Here is a 21,048-nt window from a genome sequence, read left to right on the forward strand (position 1 = left end):
TCCGAGCCTGAAATTCAGGTGATCAAACCTGGTAGTTTTAACAAGGCTTAGACTTGTGCTTTCACTGGAATTCCAAGAAACTCCACTTATCAGCTGTTAAAACGCTGCCTTCCTGGTGAGCAGATCTCTCACCAGCCGAAAGCCAGAAGATGCTGTGCTGTGCCCAACAGCAAGCGTGCAGGTGAGCCGAGCAGAGCAGCTGTGTTTATATGTACAGCTAAACATCTGCCACTGGAAGGCAGCTGTGACAGCATTTGGGCTCCACCAACATATTCATCAGGCAGAACAAGAAAGCACATGACCAAAAAATGAAACTGGGAGAAACACTGGTGCTAAACACTTCACCAAGCGGTTAACGTGTGCACGTGCAAGGCCATGAGCTCGTTAAAGGCAACGCAGGCTCACAGCCCATGAAAACAGACAACAGGAGAATCTATCAAGGAAACAAACGCTGTTGCGGCCGCATACATTATATGAATTCTAGATTAATTTGCTACCACCCAAGAGGAACACATGAATCATACGCAGACCCAAATGTCATCAATATTTGCTTGTTTCTCTCTGCACATCTGCCTGCGTTGAGAGACTGATAATAGACACCTTCATTTCAGCTGACAACAACTTTCTCAATGATTTTCCCTCCTCTTTGTTCCCTTCCCCTGATACACGTAGATTTTTGTCTGACACTTACAAAACTGCCATTATCAATATTCTGTTTTAGGGTTGGCATTACTGAGTAAGTAGGCTTCTTTACAGAATAAACATGTGCTTCTGATACCCAGAGAGCAAAGTTTATGGCATACATTCCTCTGTATTGCTCTGAACACAGAAGGGAATCCACATGGTTATGTTGTTGGCTGCTTCAATGGATCTCTTTTCCCTGTAGCATTACCTTCTCACGGCAGCGTTCACTAACACAGTGTTTGCTGTGCCCTTTTCTCTCTTACAGCCAGTGTTTTGTCATGTACCTGTGGTCCCATCCCACACACAACCCAGTATTTGCACCCTGTCTTAATGGCATGATATTCAGTCCTCGGTGTGAGTCACCTTTAACAAGGACTCAGTACTCAGGCAGCTCAAAACAAAACAAAAACCTAAGTGAGAGCTGAACTTACTAAAATGGATTTCTGTCCATCAGAATGAGACTGTGACTACAGTGCATGCCTGCGCTAGCTTTAGCCAGTTAGTGCTGCTAAGAGGAGTGGAGACAACAGTAACGTAGGCTTAGCATGTGCTAGCGAGCCTGGTTAACCTAGCACGAGCTTCCTTTTTTGGGTAGTGTATCTGACATCAGGACAACTGCGCAATATGCTGAATCAGGATAATTCACCATTGAGTAAGTGTAATTTACGCTTGAGCTTTACACCAAACAGATACAGCTATCTTCTTCCAGAAACAGCACTGAAACAAATGCCAAAGCCCGGGAGAAAGCAAGGTGGGAACAAAGGTGGGATTCTCACATACGCTGATTTTAGTGTCTGAAGCCAATCTCCTGATGCTCTCCCTGCACTCAAGAGCATTGTTGCTCCTGAGAGTGATTCAGAGTAGGTAACCGAGGGACAGGACAGTACATCCCAGCAGTGTTTTCCCCTCTCTAAATCTTAGATCATGAATAGTGTCAAAATCAGCAAAGCCAGATTCCAAATACAGTGGAACAAATGAAACCACTCTGACAAACTAACAGTTACTGTTTTTCATAGTAAATAGTACAGCTTGAAAAATTAGTTTTAAGAACACAGAAAAAAAAAAAAGGTTATCATGGCATCTGATTTTAGCTTATCTGACAACCAATATAACAAATCTGCTCCCTGCATAATAGTTCTTGGAAGAAGGAGCAGAATTACTTAAGGCAGAATTCACACAAAGGAAAAGATGTATCATAATACAACTTTATTTAATTAGGCCTTTTGTTCTTCTAGTGGAACGCATGCTAAGAGAGATAATGAATCAAATGTTTTATGTATGTGACTTTGTTACTAATTTTCTAAATTAAAGGAAAAATAAACTCTGAAATGCTCTGCTGAACGTTACCCACACAACTTAAACCAGTGTGCAACTTTAACACTTGAGTTGGTATGTACACGTATATAGTGCAGCTGTTATATTCCTGATGGAAGTGTTCCCGTAATTAAGAGCAATCCCCTGGAAAACATTATTGTTAGTAGCAGCATTTTAACTGTGCCTGTATAACAACGCTGGTAGGCATAACGCTAACACTGATTATATGAACTTTTTTGTGATAATTTAGCTTCCCTCCATCATGTAACTTCACTATTCACAGATACACAGAAGCAGCATGCACCAATTTTTGTGTTATTGCATACTTATGTTAACATTTACAAAGTGATTGCATTTATCAATTACTTAAGTAATTACACGTTACCTAGGTATATGTAAAAAATATTACATACCTTTGATTGCAGGTGGGACTGACTTAGTTGTGCAGAAGGTAACTATTTCTGAGAAAGGTCCCTCCCCAGCATCATTGACAGCCTGTATTCTAAACGAGTAACAAGTGGATTCTGTCAGCCTTTGAATCTTGTATGTATGACTTGGTCCCCTATAAATTGGAATAAACCTGAAAAGAATGAAAATTAGAATACATAATTACATTGGAGCGGCACTAACGTTTCAGTCTATTACATCTATCAGCTCAACGCATACATGTGAAAACTGACAGAACATGCTTTGCAAAGCTGTTAAATGCAAGTTTAAAAATGGTTTGCTACTAGCACACGATGATTATTGAATCAGGCAAATCAGAACAATTTCATTGCCCCTTTTGCAAATAATAATTCATGTAATCATTTTTGCAAGTTAAGTATCTGGAAATACTTCTGTCAACACATTTCCTACCATGCAGTAATCAAAATGGATTCAACTTGTGCTCTGATACAATGCACTGAGTGCGATGCTCGTTTAAACATGTTTAAAGCAAGATTAATTCTTTGAAGCTTTTATTGCTTGATTTGGACCTTATTCACACACTAAGACCCACAGACGAGATCGTGCACTTATCTATGCCATCTTAAGTCAGAGCCGCTATGTAAATCAGGGCATAAGGATTGCATTTAATATTTAATACATTGTGGAATATGAATGAAAAGAAAGAGGGAAAGCATGATAACTGAGAGGCGGATATGTAGGATGGAAAAAGGATGTCAATTCTGGAGCTGCGGGGGACACCTGCAATGACAGGCCTGCTTGAGAGCAGGCTGAGAAGAAGAAAGAGACATGACACTAAGGAAGTGACTTCCAAAGTACTTCCATTGACAAGACTAAACCTCAACACATATAATCATGTCCAACAATACAATGCAGAAAAAAAAAATCAATCTTAAAGAAAAAAAAAGTACTGGTTGCTAGAGACTCTGACTTCTATTTTCAATTGCTCTGCTCAGATAAATGCTTTTCAGTAATAGTCATAGGTTAGCCAGCAATTTCTAACCGAGATCCTGACCCTGCAGGTGCTGAGCAGAATGGGGATGAGGGTAAATAAAAAGGAAGCCCTCAGCATCTTGCATCAAACCACTTAGCCTCCACCGGGGAACAGTCTTACTTGCGACAGTTCTGAATCTGGAGAACATTCACCACGCAGAATCACACAGTATTTTGATGATTTAGTACACTTATTCAAGTACCTTAACTATTTCAGCTGATTTGAAATCACCAGGAAGCCAACAAAGTGATTTGCTTGTGACCTCCCTATCTAGGTACTAGCTTTGTCTTGGGTAATAAGTCCTGATCACTTTGGCTTTGCATGAGATACACTGTACAACCAATTTGAGCATTTCAAAGAAACTGGGTCTGTCATTAGCTCTCGGGGACAGAAATCAATTCATATTACATTATGATTGAAACCCAAGGAAGTACAAACAAAGATCAAGAATCATCTGTAATAAAAAGAAATGTTCAGGTAATTTAAATTGCTGAAAATGTGCTTTGAGGACTAATGCGACTAACTACCCATAGAGAGTCTTAGCAAGCCCCTCGCCTTGATTAGAAATCAAAGACCTATGCCCATAAGTTTTTAGGAGCAGATTTTAAAGCTGATTTCCAAAGGCAAACTTTTCTCAAACTTATGCTCGTGTAGTTTTAAGTACTTTATGCTTGCTATCTCACATTTCTGAAGCTCACATAGGCAGCAATGGCAAGGTTCAAAAGGCTGCAACAGACTTGGTGTGAAGGGGTAAGATTACTAGGGGTTCACAGCCTGATGAACAAACCACTTCTTTAGGCCAGAAGACTGAAAAAACAACAAGGTGACTGTCTCTCTCTTCCACTCCACGTTTTGCACCTCAGGTTGGCTGAGAAGCCACTGCAGTATTTGTAGGAGTGCACAGAGGCTCTTACCCATGGGCTACAGACAGTAAAAAAGAAGCAACGTGGTGTTATAGAATAATGCTCTTTCTCTATGTGCAGCTAGGTAAACGTGCAAGGATAAATATACCTTACCAGCTAATGGTTCTGCACACTCTTACCCCAGTTTGGGCTTATAGCGCACTTTTAAGACATATTTATAGTGCAAATACCAAGCAATGCTAGTTCTCAAGTTACAGTTTTGCCTTTCAAACACGAGCAAAGTTTCATAACACTGACGAAGTGATCTGGCAAAGCACTCCTGCTCCTCCCATCATTTGGGAATTGGAATAATATTCCCATCCCGTTTCCATCTCTACCCCTTTCTACTTCCGTATCTTTATCTGAAGAAATATCTGTAATGAAAGCAAAAAGCATTTCGGAAAAGCTTGCATCCACATTCAATACACAGGACCGTAATGAAAGCACACTCAAACTTCTGAGATTCAACCACCTTTGAAGAAAGATGGCTTCCAATTTTGGAAGAAGAAAGGCTGACTAGTAAGTCAATCAACCTTAATTGCTGTTAGGCTTTACTATGACAATGATGCTTTGTAATTATCCTTGAAGAATCCAAACAGTGATGTAAGAAACATAATACAGATGAAACATTTTAGCTTCAATACACCAGTGATTATTTTTATAACATTGTAGTATTTTTCTCATGAGCAAAGCAGGTACTCTGTACTTCAGAGTTATTTCTGTTACGTTTAAAAATAGTATATTTCCCATTTGACGTAAACGGCTATAGAATTGAAGCAATATATCCTCTGATCTTTTTTCAGTCTTCCAAATTTTCTGCAAAAGGACTGCAATGATCTTAAAGTTGAATTACTCAGTATGATTGCTTATCACTACCGCGATGTCTGTACACATTAAAAATTGTCTAAATACGACAATTTGTTCATATTATTGCAAATTGATTTTTTCTAAATCTAAAGGCGATTTTAAAAGGACATTTAAAGGTGAGCTCTATATACCTTTGCCTTTTTGGGAAGTCTGACATTGTTCACTATGCTTCATCCAAGCCCTGTTCCACACCTTCTCTTAAGAATAAGCTAGCTTTGAGCTTATCTTCATGTCTTATATACTGATAAGCTGAAAGGTGAACTGGATTCGAGAACTGAGAGAAGTTAAAGATCTCTGTAAATAGCATAGTCTTGTACTCAATTAGTTCCCTAGCAGGTCCAATGTTATGTTAAATCAGTTGTATACGTAAAAATGTAAGGATAGTATGGGTACACAAGTGATTTAAACAAGCCAAAAGTGTTCTTGTTCCTATATAGGAACACGCTTACAGAAGTATGTTTATACTTTCGCGCTTATTTCTTTAACGCACTCCCCTTTTAAGAGGAACAAAACCAAAACACAAAACATGCTCGAGTGCATCCCAGCCGTGTTCATTCTCTAATCCCTACCTGCCTGGACCGTTCATGTAAACCCCCACAGTATGCTAATAAACACCAAGAGATGTTCGATTCTAAAAGGTTTGCCTAGCCAAATTTGAAAGATATTAGGCTGCATTCCTTATCTGATATTTTGTCTTTGAGAAAAGACTACCTCTGCAGGCTAACTGTATCCTCGATACAGTAATTTTATTTATTTTAAATTTGCATCATCCAGAAGCTAACCTGCAGTATCAGGATTTAACGTGATGCAGTATTGCCTCACCTCTCCTCTCCACGTAAGTAACAGCACAAACTGAGAAGAAAGCAACTTTCTCGAGGGAAAAAGACTCTCCCCAGAGAATTCTTCCCCCTCATCTCACTTGAGTGATCTGAATTCTCTCTTCCCCAGACATTCTCATGTCAGTCACGGATTATTCATTTACTTACACAGAGAGGAAAAGACAGAACACAATGTCCTAGAATGATTGTTTGGGAGACACCACTGCTGCTGGTTTTTCATCAATACCTTTTTATTCACCGCGAAGATCTTCTTGGAAATGTTTTACGCTTGAGCTATTTTGTTTCCTCCACTTCAGTCACTTCCAGTCAAGCAGAGGATTATGAATATACTTGCTCTACCTTCATTCATTATCACTCAGCACATTTTAATCAGCAGGTTCCCTTTCAAAGTCTCTGGCTTTGTTTACATTTTAGTAACACAATTGTCTTTGCAACAATTTCATTTGAAAGAAAATCTAATGTACAGTACTAAATAAGACAGCAATCTTGAGCCAAGCACAAGGGCTGTAATAGCCACCTGAATGGTTCTCTTACTGCCTCCCAGAAAAACGTGGTCATCTGCCACAGTTTTGGCTGGATCGCGGTCATTAATACACCACAGGGCTGACCTGGTGACCCGAGGCTTCTGTTCAGCATACACGGGCAACTGCACAATTAGAAAGCTAAGTACATGAATTTCACAAACCAACAGCTCTTTTAATGTTATTATTGCAATGTCCCAGTTATCTGCACAATTATAGTCCCCACCTACTTTTTTTTAGACTGTTCCTCTTATTTTCTCTAAAGAACATTATCAAACACTCACTGCTTTAAGCGATTTTCTTTCCCCACCAGCGGTTCCCTACACTACGCAGTCGCACCCAGCAAAGCAAAGCTTCAAAACAAAAACATCTAATTCACCCCCTGAGACAGGGAACATTCAGTTCTCCGAAGTGCTCGAGCAGAACAAGGCCGGGCAGCCCCGCTGTGGGGCTCAGCCCCTCTGCAGCGCCCGCACCTGCCCCTCGTTCGCAGGGGCAGATCCTATCTCCGGTACGGCCCTACCTCCGATGCAAGGCAAAGGTTCCCCTTATCATGCTCTGCCTGGGGAAATTTGCCTGCAGCCCAGTCACCCCAGGGCTGATCAGAGAGTTTTGCACCTCTCAGCTTCACGGTGAAGTTTCTCCCGTCGATGCCAGCGAGTGTCACACATCTCCGCTACACCTAGGTGTCACGGGAATGGGGTTGGCGTACTGCAAGGGAAATGGCGAGAACCATCTCGGTGGAGGTGAAAACAGAGGTACCATCAGATTTTTTCAAGCTAGACGGTAGAGGGGCCCTAGAGTCCGGAACTAAGTAGAAAGCACGATGAATTAATACCTCTCACAACATGACAAACCTGCCCTTCCCCAGCCGTAAGCATCTTAAGTCTAGAGTGGGCCTCTGTTCAGATGCAACACACAATTTTTCCATTCCTGCTTCATCTCAAGGCCTTCAGCTCAAAGAGAAAAGCTCGGCATCCGCAGCATCCCCATCCCTCGGTGCTCCTGTGACCAGTACCAGGCTGACCCAGGCTTGCCGTGCTGCTGGCAGCACGCCGGCTTCGGGGCCCCTTCCCAAGCCTCTCCTTGGCATCTCCACTTGCAGGTAGGTGCTGAGGGAAAGTAAACTCATGGGAATAGGTTCCCAAAGAGTTTTCTGTTCAGTAACCTCCTCCGACCCTGACTTCCTGCCCTAATTCGAGGCATAGACCAAACAGATGGGACACTTTGGCCCCTCTGAGCCAGAGATCTGTTTTCTAGAAGATACCTTCTGGGAAGCATATGCTGTATGCTTGCTCACAGCATGTTTAGAAACCAACCTCCTCCCTACACCAGCAACAGAATTTCTGTTTACAGGCGTAACAACAACATGACCCACTGAAGGAGACCATGTTTTTTTCCTTGTACTTAGAAATTCAAAACTAAGTGGAGAGAGGAAAGAGGCAGGAAAAGAAGTACTAACAGTTAAATGAAAAGAGTTTGTTTTCTTTGCTTAATTATCTAGCACATCCACAGGCGAGACAAGGAGCACTTGCAGCCAAAATTGATTTTTAGCTTGCTTCTACTAGATCATCCTTTCATCTGCTGCTGAATTTGAGCATGCAATCCTTATTTACCACAGATAGTCACACGTCACGTTTCTGGACTTACTGAAAATGGAGATGCCTCAACATACAGAAGCTCCCAGCTAGCAATAAAAATTAATTTCTGAAGGATCAATTACCATCCTCCCCTTGACGTTCATACTGCTGAGGACAGCTTGGATTTGTAGCTTGTGACCACAGAAGACTGAATCAAAGCATCAGCCACCTTCCCACCCACCCCGCTTTGCCGTATCATGGCTTTAGGATTGCACTCGTCCTGATGGATCACCAGAGAGAAGAAAGCTGCCCATGCTTCGGGTTGCTTCCCTTTTGTCCCCTTTCAGACTGCAACCTTGTGCAATCATTTAGACTTCTGGGACGTTGGCAAAGAAAAACTGCACATAGACTACATAAATTCTGCTGTTTACCCGGGTGGTAGATGAGGCATATCACAAAGAAGAAAGACAACCACACACACTGAAAATCAGCTTCAAGAATGAGAGAGACTGAGAATAAATTTTTGATTCTGAGTGATTCCCGGGGAAAATACACAGTAAACACATAGAAAACACATAGTAAAATCTCAGCAGCTTCTGAGCACTTCCAGGAGGAGTGGAAGATAGATCGGCAAAGTGCCCAATGTAGTTCTTGCGTGCAGCCACATCAGAGGTCAATGAACAGACAGAACGGAGAATACTGAGCACAACTTAGTGTGAATTAACAGCATCTGAATGAAAGATTTGGGAAGAGTTACGAAGAGCATCCAATGCCCTGGCAAAGAAGGACTAGATTACTAAGCAGCTACCAATACCATGGTTTGCAGTGGCAATGTGTTAAAAATTAACAGCAGATACAAATAAGAACAGCCTTAATAAAGCTAAAACCAAAACAGAAGAGAACGCAGTTCAGCAGCAGCAAATTAATGCTCTTATCAGCAGCGCTCCTGGTCAAGGAGCATGAGGGGTGATGCCTTATGAAATAAACCGAACAGCCTTCCAAAATGACTCTGTAAAAGGGTCGGGGTGAGGCAGTGCTCCTCTAACTGGGATTATCGATCTACTGTCTGCTTAGGTGGAATGAAGAGCTGCAGTAGATCTCTGCCGACCAATTCACGTTTCAGACTGCTATTACGTTATTACTGCTTTGCAAATCTTACTGCTTCATTTTTGTCAGGACGTTCAGGTAGGCAAGGTGCAGCTTCATAATAAAACACACTGTGAAAAACACCTGGCCTGCTGAAGTTAATTGGTAAGCTCCAAATAATTTAACAACACAGGATTTGACCTCCATATAAATTAAGGCATTGAGTCATTAGTCTTTTGTTGAAGTCAAAGTCGCTGGCAACCTTAAGGCAAGACCCTGCAGCTGTACATAGATGACGAACGACCACCCCAGAAAGAAACTGGTATGCTCAGGAACAGTTCACCCTGTATTCAAGTTAAGGTAAAACTATGCAAGAAGAAGGAAATCAATTCAAGGGATTATATCATTTGTTTGCAATTTTTATTCCTGTATTCCTTGCAGCTAGAATTTTCCAGGAGTACATCTGTGTGTGCCTGTGGCCTTTGGGATATTCATATTTGAATACTCCTACCAAGAAAGACAGTTACCAGAAAACCAGCGTGTGCCAATTAAAATTTATAGTCATTAGGCAGGTCCTATTTTTGGATCTAATTTTCTTTTGATTTCTTTCCCCCCCTTTTTTTTTTCCAAGAATTGCATCTCCCTAAATGAAAAATACCTGCGGTTTAACAAAGTATTTTAAAATAGTTTAATATATACATAAACAATCTTTCATATGCTATGAAAGGGAAATGCTGCTACTACTGTTTACCCAGTGATATAGGGTCATAACTCATTTATTCAGCAAATAAACAGAACAAAAGCACTTACAGTTTAGAATGTCAGCAAACACAACCTTACAATCCACTTACAAAAGCAGACTAAGAATGGTCAACAATCCTTCGTTGATATTTTTAAAGAATATCTAAGATGCTTCTCATTCCACTATCCCAATGATTCCCTTAAAATATAATTATACATATTTTTATTTGTCTGTATACACATAAAAATCACAGAATTCACCTAAATTACAATGTATATTTATCTAAAAGAAACACAAGTAACTGATGAATGACCCACAAATAATGTACTTGCTATTTCTCTCTTTCAGACTAGACATTGTAAGCATTTTAAGACACTAAGGGGTATAATTAGTTGTAGGAACAACTAAAGACTAATTATGAGTACAGGAAAAAAAATATCAGAACAATTACTATAATTAGATTCATTTGTTTCACCTAGAAAAGAAAAATCCACAGTATTCTGGAAAACAGTGCAACTTGATTAACATGATTTTCTTGACATTACTAAAGTTAGGAAATGAAGTCACAACTGAAAGTTTATTTTAAAAAGAAAGAAATTTTATCGTCCTCTTTACATAAAGGTCAACCTCCTTCAACTAACGTTCCCATGTATTGTGCTTTCTAGAAACAGATTTTTCTTCATTTCCACTTAATGCTACACATAATTGAAAGGACAAGAGATGCTAATTTGATCTCCCTAAATGTCACACACCAAAGAGCAAATGAGAGAGAAAGCAGGTACATTTCTGATGTGCACACCTTTCCAAGCCCCTATATTAATCAGTGTCAGGAGATTTCCAAGTATTTTGTTCCACGGGTCTTGCAATCAATGAAACATTTAGTCTGCAACAACCAGCCCGTTATACCTCATTACAGCACGGAAAAGTTAAAAACAATTCTTAATGACCAAGACACACTCAAGAGCACTGGCTGACTATCACTGCAGAAAGCCCAAACCCAATCTTTATGAAAAGCCTAATAGAACCATCAGGGTCAGATTTGACTTACCATTGATTTTTGTTTTTAAAAAGAATTTGCTCACCTTTGCATTTCTGTTTGTGAAAATGCTTCAATGTCTCTTCAAAATTAACTCATATTTCAAACCTCATCAGCAAGGAAAGCTACAATACACAAACTGTGTGCTCAGATTCACCGAAGAAGGGGAAATTGTAATACTGACTTGAGGGATTTCAATATAAAGCAGATAAAAGTAATTTCTGATGTCTTAGAGAAGATAGTAACAACAACTTTGGAAAGAAGGATAATACAAAGGCTAACCCTCTGGCTCAATGATTTTGAGTTACCCATGTCTTGCCCAGAGTCGGGTGCTGTCTGTTCTCTGAGCAGATGGGACACCGTGGCACCTTCCAACAACCCTTTCAAGCCACAGAAGGTTCCAAATCATCCTCTTTATTCTAGATCACTTATTCTTTTTTTCTTTCTTTCTTTTTTAAACTAAAGACTAGCATTATACTATTCCATTAGGCATCCGTAGTTTACCTGGATTAGCCCGTTACAGCACTGCACAATTAGAAATGCCAGTGATGCTCGAAGGACTGTATCCCAGTGTTTTTCACAGGCATACACATGAGTGAGTAACCCTTCACGGGGTTTATTTGTAGGGGAATGATCTGAGAGGACTCCTGCCTCTGTAACTAACTAATGTTTTTACCAATTCACGTGTGGGCTGTCATCTTCTGTTCTTTAGGACTGATAGCCCTCCTGAATGTACAAAACTTTGCTGCTGTATCCTTTCAGGAACAGAAGCACACAAATGGGGAGGAAAAAGGGACAGTCAGACAGGGAACAAATAAATAGACCATATTGCCAAGACCTGCCAGCCCCAGATGTTCTCAAACACAGCACCTCTCAGAGAGAACAGCACACCGATCCCACTCACGTGCTGTGCCCACGCTGGCACGCACTGCATCAGCCTGAGGGCTCGGGGCTACGGCTCATTTCAGATACTAATCACAGAGATTGCTACAAACCCAGCCACAAAGGACAACCACTGCATGCAAGGGCTCCATTCAAGTAATCAGCGTAGGTGAGTAGTTTCTCTGCATTTCTGGGAGCTCACGTGGACTGTAACTCAAATGTAAAGCATGGAAGATGTAGCAGAGTAGCAAGTGGAAGGAGCAGCAATTCCTCCTAATTAACAGCTCTTCAGAGACCATTTGCAGTAGAAAGTTTGTGCAAAACCAAATGGTGATGCTAGAAAAAGCTTTGGTTCTTTGCTGCCAGGTAGCAATGCATTTTATTCTTACAAGGAAACTTCTTTCTCCAACATAAAAACAGGTTCAAAACAATTTGCAGTTCTTTACCCTCCTACCTGCAGTGCTACATGAAAGCAAACAAAAGAAGCCTGCTGGATGTTTCTTTACAGCTGGCTTGATCACATGCTGCTGCAGGTGATGGGCTCCTGCCAAGCATCACTGCACTCTTTAGAAACTGTTTTACCAGCCAGACTTTCAAATGGGCATTTATATTCATTGGACACCTCTCAGTATTAATACAGGGGAGCATGTACCCTCTCTACATCAGTACAGTTGAAACACTGGGAGGTATTTAGGCGTTATTCATGGTGGTTTTATTGCTTACAATTAGAGCTTTTGGGCCAGACCTTCCGCTGGCATAAACTCAGCACAGCTCTACTTAAATTGAAAGAATCATGCTAATTTACACAAAATTATGATTCGTACTGAATCCCTATGGATTATCTACTTGATACATCAGTTACTTTACCTAATTATACTAGTTGAGAGTGTTTCTTGGTAAATTAGGGACCATCTATGGCATTTATTCATTGAAGAGATCAGACTGTTAGGCAACATTCACATATTGCATAACTTAGTTATGCAATTTGCTTTGTTAGAATACAGGCACAGAATCCCTATTCAAACAACAGACTGTATACATCTGAAGAAGGAAAGAATCAGGAAAACAGTTTTCTTACTGTGATTCACAAGTGCTTATGATGAGCCAGAATTCATTTCCATTAACACAACAAGAAGAATCATATCTCTTACCTCTTATTTCTGTCTTCAATCTGTAAGATATAGACCATGTCATCCGCAGCATGAAGCTTGGAACTGCTGTCTCCCCATTTCAGCTTCAGGCTCTGAGGACCTGCTGCAGCACACTCTAACCGAGGAGGTAAGGGTGGTAATGGCCGAGTTTTTGCTTTAATAAAGTGGCTAAATGGTCCAGCTCCAATTTCATTGACAGCTTGGATCCTGATCCTAAAATGAACAAGATAAAGGCGAATATTAAATAAAGTGCTTTCACAAGTGTAGGTCTCAAGAAACAAAACAGCCTTCTGGCCCACACCGGTCCATCACCAATACAGTGCCCTCTCCCAGCTATTATTGCTTTGCTTTGGCAAGGTGAAAGCCTCTGTAAAGCCATCAAGTATTATCAACCTGTTTGCATTAAGAGCAGCAGCGAAGATATTGAGAAATGCAGTAAGGCAGAGGCAGAAAGATTTGGCTAAGCAATCTCAGAAGCTGATGGCAGTCCTTTTAACCACATGTGAGCCTAGCTAATACATTTTATTACCCTGTCAGTCTGGAGCGATGGTGAAGTAATATCTTAGACTGCAAGCAGTCACGTTTCCTCAATGGTACTACTGGCACAGTGAATTACTGCTAACAGTGAGTAAGAATCTAGCCAAGGGGATTGCAAAGTACGCGCTCTGAGAGTTCTTAAAACACGAATCTTCCTTGTAGTCATGCAAGATGACATGGGGAACTGCTGATTAAATATCCTTACTGCAAAGGACAGAGGCACGGATAGAGCTGAGACCTGGAAAACATTAACTGTGTAACTATGAATACATAAAATGCAAAAGTGTTTTGTGTTTTTCTAACAAAGTTCATGAACTAATCCGTGTTCTTCGAAATAAAGATTTCAGCGAAAGCATGGGTGTAACTGCCATGAAACCTTTAAACACCTCTGAAGAGCAAAGAACAGCGTTATTTCAGCGTGCGCAGCGTTTCCTGAAGCACGCTATTGAAGCACGTGAAATTCTACTGGGAACAGCTAACCCTGGAAGGTTAAATCCACAACCCCTCTACACGGTGGTGGTCTTGTGTTAGATATCTGAATAGCTTCCAAAATACGGTGAGACAGCTCTCAGAATCTTACACAAACTGTAGAAACTTTATCTAGCGACCAACATTTTATATTCATTAAGAATTGGACTCAAGTTACTCTGACAAGATGCACAAAAGCTCTTGAACAATGTGAGCAAATTAAGAGAAGAAAAAAATAGACCACCAACCTAGTCACACAAGTTTTAATTTGGAAATATTCTTAAGATTGAGCCAGTCTTCTAAGTTCATTCTTTCTTAACATAATGGCTCCTGGCTTGTACTGTTTTGTCACTCTCTCTTGCATGTCTGTACCTCAGCTTAATAATTTGCACAATGAGAATCTGTTATAGGAACGAGTGAAGAGCGGTAGTCTTGTGCTATGGTAACATCAACAGCAACATCAAAACAAATGTGAAATATGCATTTGGAAAGAGCTTTGAGGACCTTAGATATGAGATTCCATGTAAATAGAAATATTGATACAGATGAGCCTGAAAGGTTTCAAAAGGTTGTTAAATTGAAGAAAGAATAAGAAAAAACAGACTGAGCCAGACTAATTATTTTTTTGACAGTACAGTCAAGTTTAGATCACTGGATAGATGCCATTTACTTTGGAAATTCTGTGCACAGCAGCCCTGAATTTTCTCATGGGAAAAGACTCTCTGCAAGAAGTGTTGCTTCTTCTCAAAACTATCAGCCACCAAGAACCAGAAACTCCCTGGGGAAGGTGGTAGGGGAAGAAAGGAGAAGAGCAGAATCTTGTATACCATCACAACTCTGTTTCAGAGAAAGAAGATAAATACAAGTATCTATTGTTGGCATACATACTTCAGTGAAAATAAATAGCTAAGTGATTAAAATTCATATATATAACATATGAAAAACCGTTTTGAAGAATAAGTTTCTAGGTGTACCGTTTGAAAAAGGTTCTGTAGCATTAAAGGGAAAAAAACCACCCGTCTTTTCTGCAATTTCAAAACCAAAAAGGATTAAATGATTAATAAACATATTGCAAAAGAATAGAGCCTTATCTGCTAATTAGGCAGCTGAAATAATTTTACACTAAGAATGTACAGTGTTTACACACTCCTGTGTAAATGTGTGGTTAAACCTTTGCTTATTGAGCTAGCCGGGGCAAAGCATCACTTGATTGCCTTAGTAGGGGAAGCATTGAGCTGCATTTTCCTTCTAATCCCCTTTTAGCTTCAGGAAACGCGTCCTGACCAACTTATGACACTGCACAGTACCCATTTCATCCTCCTCCAAACCAGCGGATGGCAGGAAGAGAGGTCTAGTGGGAGCCTCCTCTTGAACTGCATGCAGGCAGCTGAAGGAAAAAGAACGAAAGGCTTCTATGCTATCTTAAGAAGCGTAGTAAATATAGACATTGATCTTATTTCATATTATGTTATTGGCTTGCTCGAGATTGAAAAATCATTACATTAATATTTAATAGTCTTTCCAGTAAAAAAATGTGAAAATTGCCTGCATTTTCAGTGGATTCTGGCAAGTCATCTGTTAGCATATGCACATAAACATCAACAGCACAAAACACTATTACTTTTTTGTAGACTGATTACAGCAACATGCTCCAGAGCACACAGCTTTTTTATTTTGTATTATCCAGAGTCTAAACCTCCACCTCACCTGTCCTCAAACATCATAACCAACTCATTTCCAAATGGCAGTTATCACACCTGAAACCACGTAGCAATTGCAGTGAATCTCTCAAACACCACATCACGTTTCTTACCCGCAGGCTGACCTGTGCTTTTATGATGTGCACACAAACACAAATCTACATTTACTTGTCCTCCCTGTGCCAGGTATTTGCACAAGGTAAAAATTTGGCTCTTCCTCTTCTCTCATTTGTGGTTGTTTCCATCAGCTGTGCGGTGTTCCTGATGCACACACATTTGCACCAACCCACCCACCCCTTCTGACCTAGGAGTACAGTAAGACTGATGAAAATTCTTAAGCCTTAAAACACAGAAATATTTCCTGATGAATGATGATATGGGGAAAGCAATAACTCATTTATTTGCCTCTACCATGGCTGGATGTGGCCAGCCTGCTTCTGTAGATTATGCCAGCATACAATTCTTTGTAAATTCCCACTATTGTTCCTAGATCCTGAGCTTTGTCAGACACACAAAAAACAGGTTTTGATTTTCTGTGCACATGGCGATCTAGTCCAGGCTCTCATCTAGCCCGGACCCAGCTCTCACCTCCCTCTGAAGCACAGCAGCATTTCTTCAGTGGATATTAGGCTTCAAAAACATCCAAAGGGAAGGGCAGAAGGAAGAATGGGAGAAAAGGGGATCACCTGGAGGAGGAGGGTGAGCACTTGGTAGGTGACGTCTACCACAGCATCTTTGCTCCATCTCAGGTGGTTTTTCTCATGGCCCTGCCCCGACCTGGGTCACTGTGAGCTCCTCCTGCTGGGTGACACAACCCTTGTGGGCTTGGTAACTTCCACAGTTAAGTGGAAACCAATTACTGCTTCTATAAATGATACTGGGACAATCAATTTCTGATTAACATCCTTATTTTTACGTGAAATTAGTATATAAACATGTAGAATTTCTGAGAATCACTTTCTCAATTTCCTTCAACTTTTTCAGCAAAGATTTCTGTCTTTAACTTAAGTTAAAGTGCCCAAAATAGTGTCTTGGAAAGGCTGTTTTAAAATCTGACACTCACAATTTGAAAACAATTTTTTTGAAAATGTAAAGAGTATACTGAGAGTATATACAAAATATAGTATCTAACTCTGCAGGCCCCAGCCCCAAAATATTTATATTGATTCTCACATTTTCCCACTGCATCTTTTAAACAGTTAAAAAAAAAAATCAAACTAAGTAAATTTAGAAACCATTAAAAGACCTTTAACAGATTGTCATATCTTATAAGATTCTTGACCCAGGAAAATAAACACACTAAACAGGATGCTATTTTCAGTTTGGTCACAAAATCCTTTGTGTAGTATTCCAGCAAGCTGAAAAATCATTTCTGAATTAATCTTACAGAGTCTGACATGTGAAGAGTTTGATTCACCAGTTCCCATAAGCAGAATGCCACCAGTTGCAATACATGTGTGTGAAAACCTGCAGGAGTTAAAATGCCCCAGACTTCAAAAGGGACGAGATGCAGCTTGGTCTACCCGCACCATCAGCCTGAATGTAAAAAACAGCAATCTTCCACGGCCTCCAGAACAAGCCAGCCCCACAGATCCCCTCTGACTGCACTCTTCTGGAGATGGAGCAAGATTTAGTTTTCTACTCTGAACACAGATGTTGTTTTTTAACCCACTAAGAAATTGCTAACTTGAGCATTCACGTGCATTCTTCTCTTTTCATCCTGGAAGAACTTTCCCTTGATACCATTCAGAAATTAAAAATGGCTGGAATATGTATTCCTAAACCAAATTAGAAGTAAGTGATGCTATTAAAATTGAATAAGGCTACTACGTCTCTGTAAACTATGTAACTTTATAGTAAAATAAGCATTCTTAACAAAATCTGAAGTTTCACAGTGAAGTGTCTCAGCAGAGCAGCACAATTAACCACGGAAAGCGTAGAGCAAAGCTTGGGAACAGAGCGTAACAGAAAATTGATTTTTCTATTACTGTCAAATACTTGTTTATTGTGGAATATTTATTTACTCACTTCTAGTTAGATCAGTTCACAGAAAACCAGTCCAAGCATTACTACACTATAATCAGAGCTCCCAGAGCTTTGTGACTATGTCAATAAAACAGAAAGACTGCAGAACTCGCAGACATATTTCTGCAGCTGGCCTGCTCACCACCCGTGATGTTTACAGAGTGCTTTTGTGAGGCATCTGCTTTTTGCAAAAGCAGGGCTGGTGCCTGACATTGGAGAAATTGTCTTGAAATCAGCCCTGTCCTGGCCGTTAGCTGCACAGCAGAGGCACGCCCTGGTTCCTCATGCCTCGAATATTTTTTGAGATGCACCTTCTTGGGGCATGTTGGATGGATTTGCTACCAAGACAGAGAAACCACCAAACTTGTCAGCTGTGAGCCACCTACGCAAGGAGCCCTGAGCTTGCTCTGCCACACATTTAAGTTGTTTGCAGGCCGCCATCCCCACTCCGAAGCTGGATGCAGCAGAGCAATGCCAGGCCAAAGCTAACAAGCCCAACGGGGCAGACACACGTAGACATACTGCTAGAATCACACTGCTATTCTAAACAACGCTCCTTTCCAATTTTGGCTTTGGTGGATCCAAAATAACCAAGATTTGCTTTCAAGTTCAGGGTTCCCACAAACACAAACACTGACAGAGGAATTCCAGCGCAACTAAAGCATCTAAGCCCTTTGCTAACTTGCTTCAAATTCTGCTGAAGCTTTGGCAAGAGACTTCTTAGTCTCAAAACCAGTAGTGTTTGGCTTGTTTAGTCTAGGAAAAACAAAGCCTGGAAGAAAACACATTCACTGCTTTTAAACGCAGCAGGGAATAAACACTGGAGAGAGAGAAGAGCTGGTTAAGTTAAACAAAGTTGACAGGAAAAGAAAAACTGTTGGTGAACAAATTTAGAGAATGAGATCAGTGATGTTCTGAAATACCCTAATTAAATCAGGGAGGGCAAGAAGAAGAACCACCCGATCACCTTTTAGAAACAGCCTAAAACATGCTGAAAGGAAATATATGGTGTCCAGTCTCCAAGAGCAACTGACTGCCGTCCCTACCAAAAACTCTTTCCGGGTCTGCCTTTCAAAAATATTCCACCTTTGCTTTTCTAATAAAGCACAACAGTTTCTCATGTTCTTGCCATCATGTTTCACTCCATTTTTTTAATAGTAATTCTGCTTTGGAGCAGCTCACAGTAAGCCGCGCATGATCGTTGACCAAAACTAACAACTTTCTTCTTCTGATGTGGTCCTCGGGGCCTACAACAGCTCAGAAGACTGAAGAGGACATGTATAAAGGGATGGTGTTCTCAGGGATACTCTTCTGAGGGCACAGATGTTCCCTGATAAAGACAGGTACATATAGGCTTAAGGAAGAAATACCAGTGAAAGAGTTAATGATCAATAGCAAAAATGCTCTGACGTATGTTTTTATTAGCAAAACCCCTTCAAACTATACATGGTGCTGCATAAAGTGCAACTCAACTTTCTTAATTTGTCTTCCCTGGCAGACACGAGATTTGGGGGTTGGGAAGTTCTTCCTCTTGTTTTATTGAAGAAAAGAGAGCTTTCATATATTATTACTTTCATATTACTTACATATATTATTAGTCATCTACTGGTTTGTGCTCTTCACACTTTTTTTTTTTTGGCAGAAACTTAGTCTTACAACAATATTTAGAACAGTTGCAGAGTTAATGCTCATGCTTAGCTTTAGCCTTTTCATTTGGACCAGAGACAACCAGACTCCCTGACTACAAATATGTTTTTTTAAAAACAAATTCAAGAAATGAGAATGCAAAGAAAAAAAAAGAAATCCAGCATGATCTCAGCACAACACTTCTGCGTTGAGCTTCAGGGACAAAACTGGAGCCGGATTAGAAAGCAGAGCAATGTCCTGCCCATCATTTCAACCAGGAACCAGCTAAAGAAAAGAGACTGAAGAACTGAAGAATGAAGACTTCTGTGAAGAATTTAGATACTCCGCTCTCGCTGCCTTGACCATGTTGCTCAAAGGTCTCATTTTGCTTTAGCTGCTTTGACTCTTGACTGACCACATGAAGAGACACCAGGTAGTACAGGACTGCCCGAAGATGATGCAGCTCCACAGCTGGGTAGCCAGTCAATAAACAAACCGTTCAACTTCTTACCAGTTGAATTACACTTTTGACTATTCCTCAATAAGTTGAGCCTGCCTTAAAGTAAGATCACATAAGCACCAGTGCAGGGAGTGAGAGAAGTGGGAGAACACGCAGGTGGAGGCAGGTTGGAAACATCAACAGCAACCTGAATTGGCTCAGACTGCTGTGCAGGTTTCCCCAGGTGCTGTGTTTGCACAAACACTTTAAACTTGCTTAGGCCAACATATAAGCTAGAAGAGATGTTTCTATCTCTCTCTTACCCCTTCCCTTCTCTCTACCTGTTCACAAGGTAAAAAAAAAAAACAACAAACATGGACAGTTTACACCAAGATCAGTTTTCCCAGTCAGGACCGATACACTAATACCTCGCTGGCACAAAATGGGGGACAACACAAGGAGGGAACAAGAGGCTTCTTGCTGGCAATAAACACAGCTGAAAACAAGAAAAAAACTTATACTTCCCTACTGTCTTTGCCAGAAAGGGTCACAGAGTTACAAGCCACTGAACAACTGCAGACAGCAATAATGCAGTTGCACTTCCTGGATTTATAAGTGATCTGGAACTGAGGGGCTTTCAGTCAACAAATTCCTATTTCTCCTTACTTTTTTTCAGATTGTCAGAGAAATATATTTTAAAAATAAATCTACATTTTTGTTTTTTACTACATGGTTTTAAAACCTAAATATTGTAGGCAACAATCAGGACACAGTGTACTAGGCACTGTAAGCAATGAAAGTATGCTGCTTACTTTAAATAACTTCTAGTGTGCATATTTGAGTATTTGCTACAAGAAGTTCACTTTTTTTTAGGGTTCAAGTTAAAATTTGAGAACTGAAATTTTTATTTAAACTCTACCAGATCTGTAGGATTTTGACCCCGAATACAAAGAAAAAAATGCTGTAGGAGTTCTGTGCCATATCTGATTTTACAGCTGTGCAATCAGATTTCAGATTTTATTAGAACAGTACTTAAAATAGAATTTCCCTTGTCACATCTTCTGTTATATTGCTGTTCATTGCCTGCATGGTACCCTCTTATTTTTTCTTTTAATTTTAGTTAGCATTAAGGAAAAAACACGTAAGCCTGAACACTAAACTACTAATAAAATTTTTGCATTGTCACATAGAAATTAGAATCTGAACCA

The 21,048-nt window shown here is 40.3% G+C and overlaps 1 protein-coding gene across 1 annotated transcript in view; it reads right to left on the bottom strand.

The window, feature by feature from the left end:
* FNDC3B (fibronectin type III domain containing 3B) overlaps positions 1 to 21,048 on the bottom strand; it is a 183,740-nt gene that overhangs the window by 12,175 nt on the left and 150,517 nt on the right. Inside the window, exons 23-24 of the mRNA XM_083848894.1 lie at positions 13,046 to 13,258; positions 2,412 to 2,578 (exon numbers count right to left, since the gene is read on the bottom strand). Of these exons, the coding sequence (XP_083705020.1) occupies positions 2,412 to 2,578; positions 13,046 to 13,258 (380 nt within the window). The remainder of the gene's footprint in view (positions 1 to 2,411; positions 2,579 to 13,045; positions 13,259 to 21,048) is intronic.

This window comes from Anser anser, assembly GCF_964211835.1.
Source record: "Anser anser genome assembly, chromosome: 9".
NCBI classification, from domain to species: Eukaryota; Metazoa; Chordata; class Aves; order Anseriformes; family Anatidae; genus Anser; species Anser anser.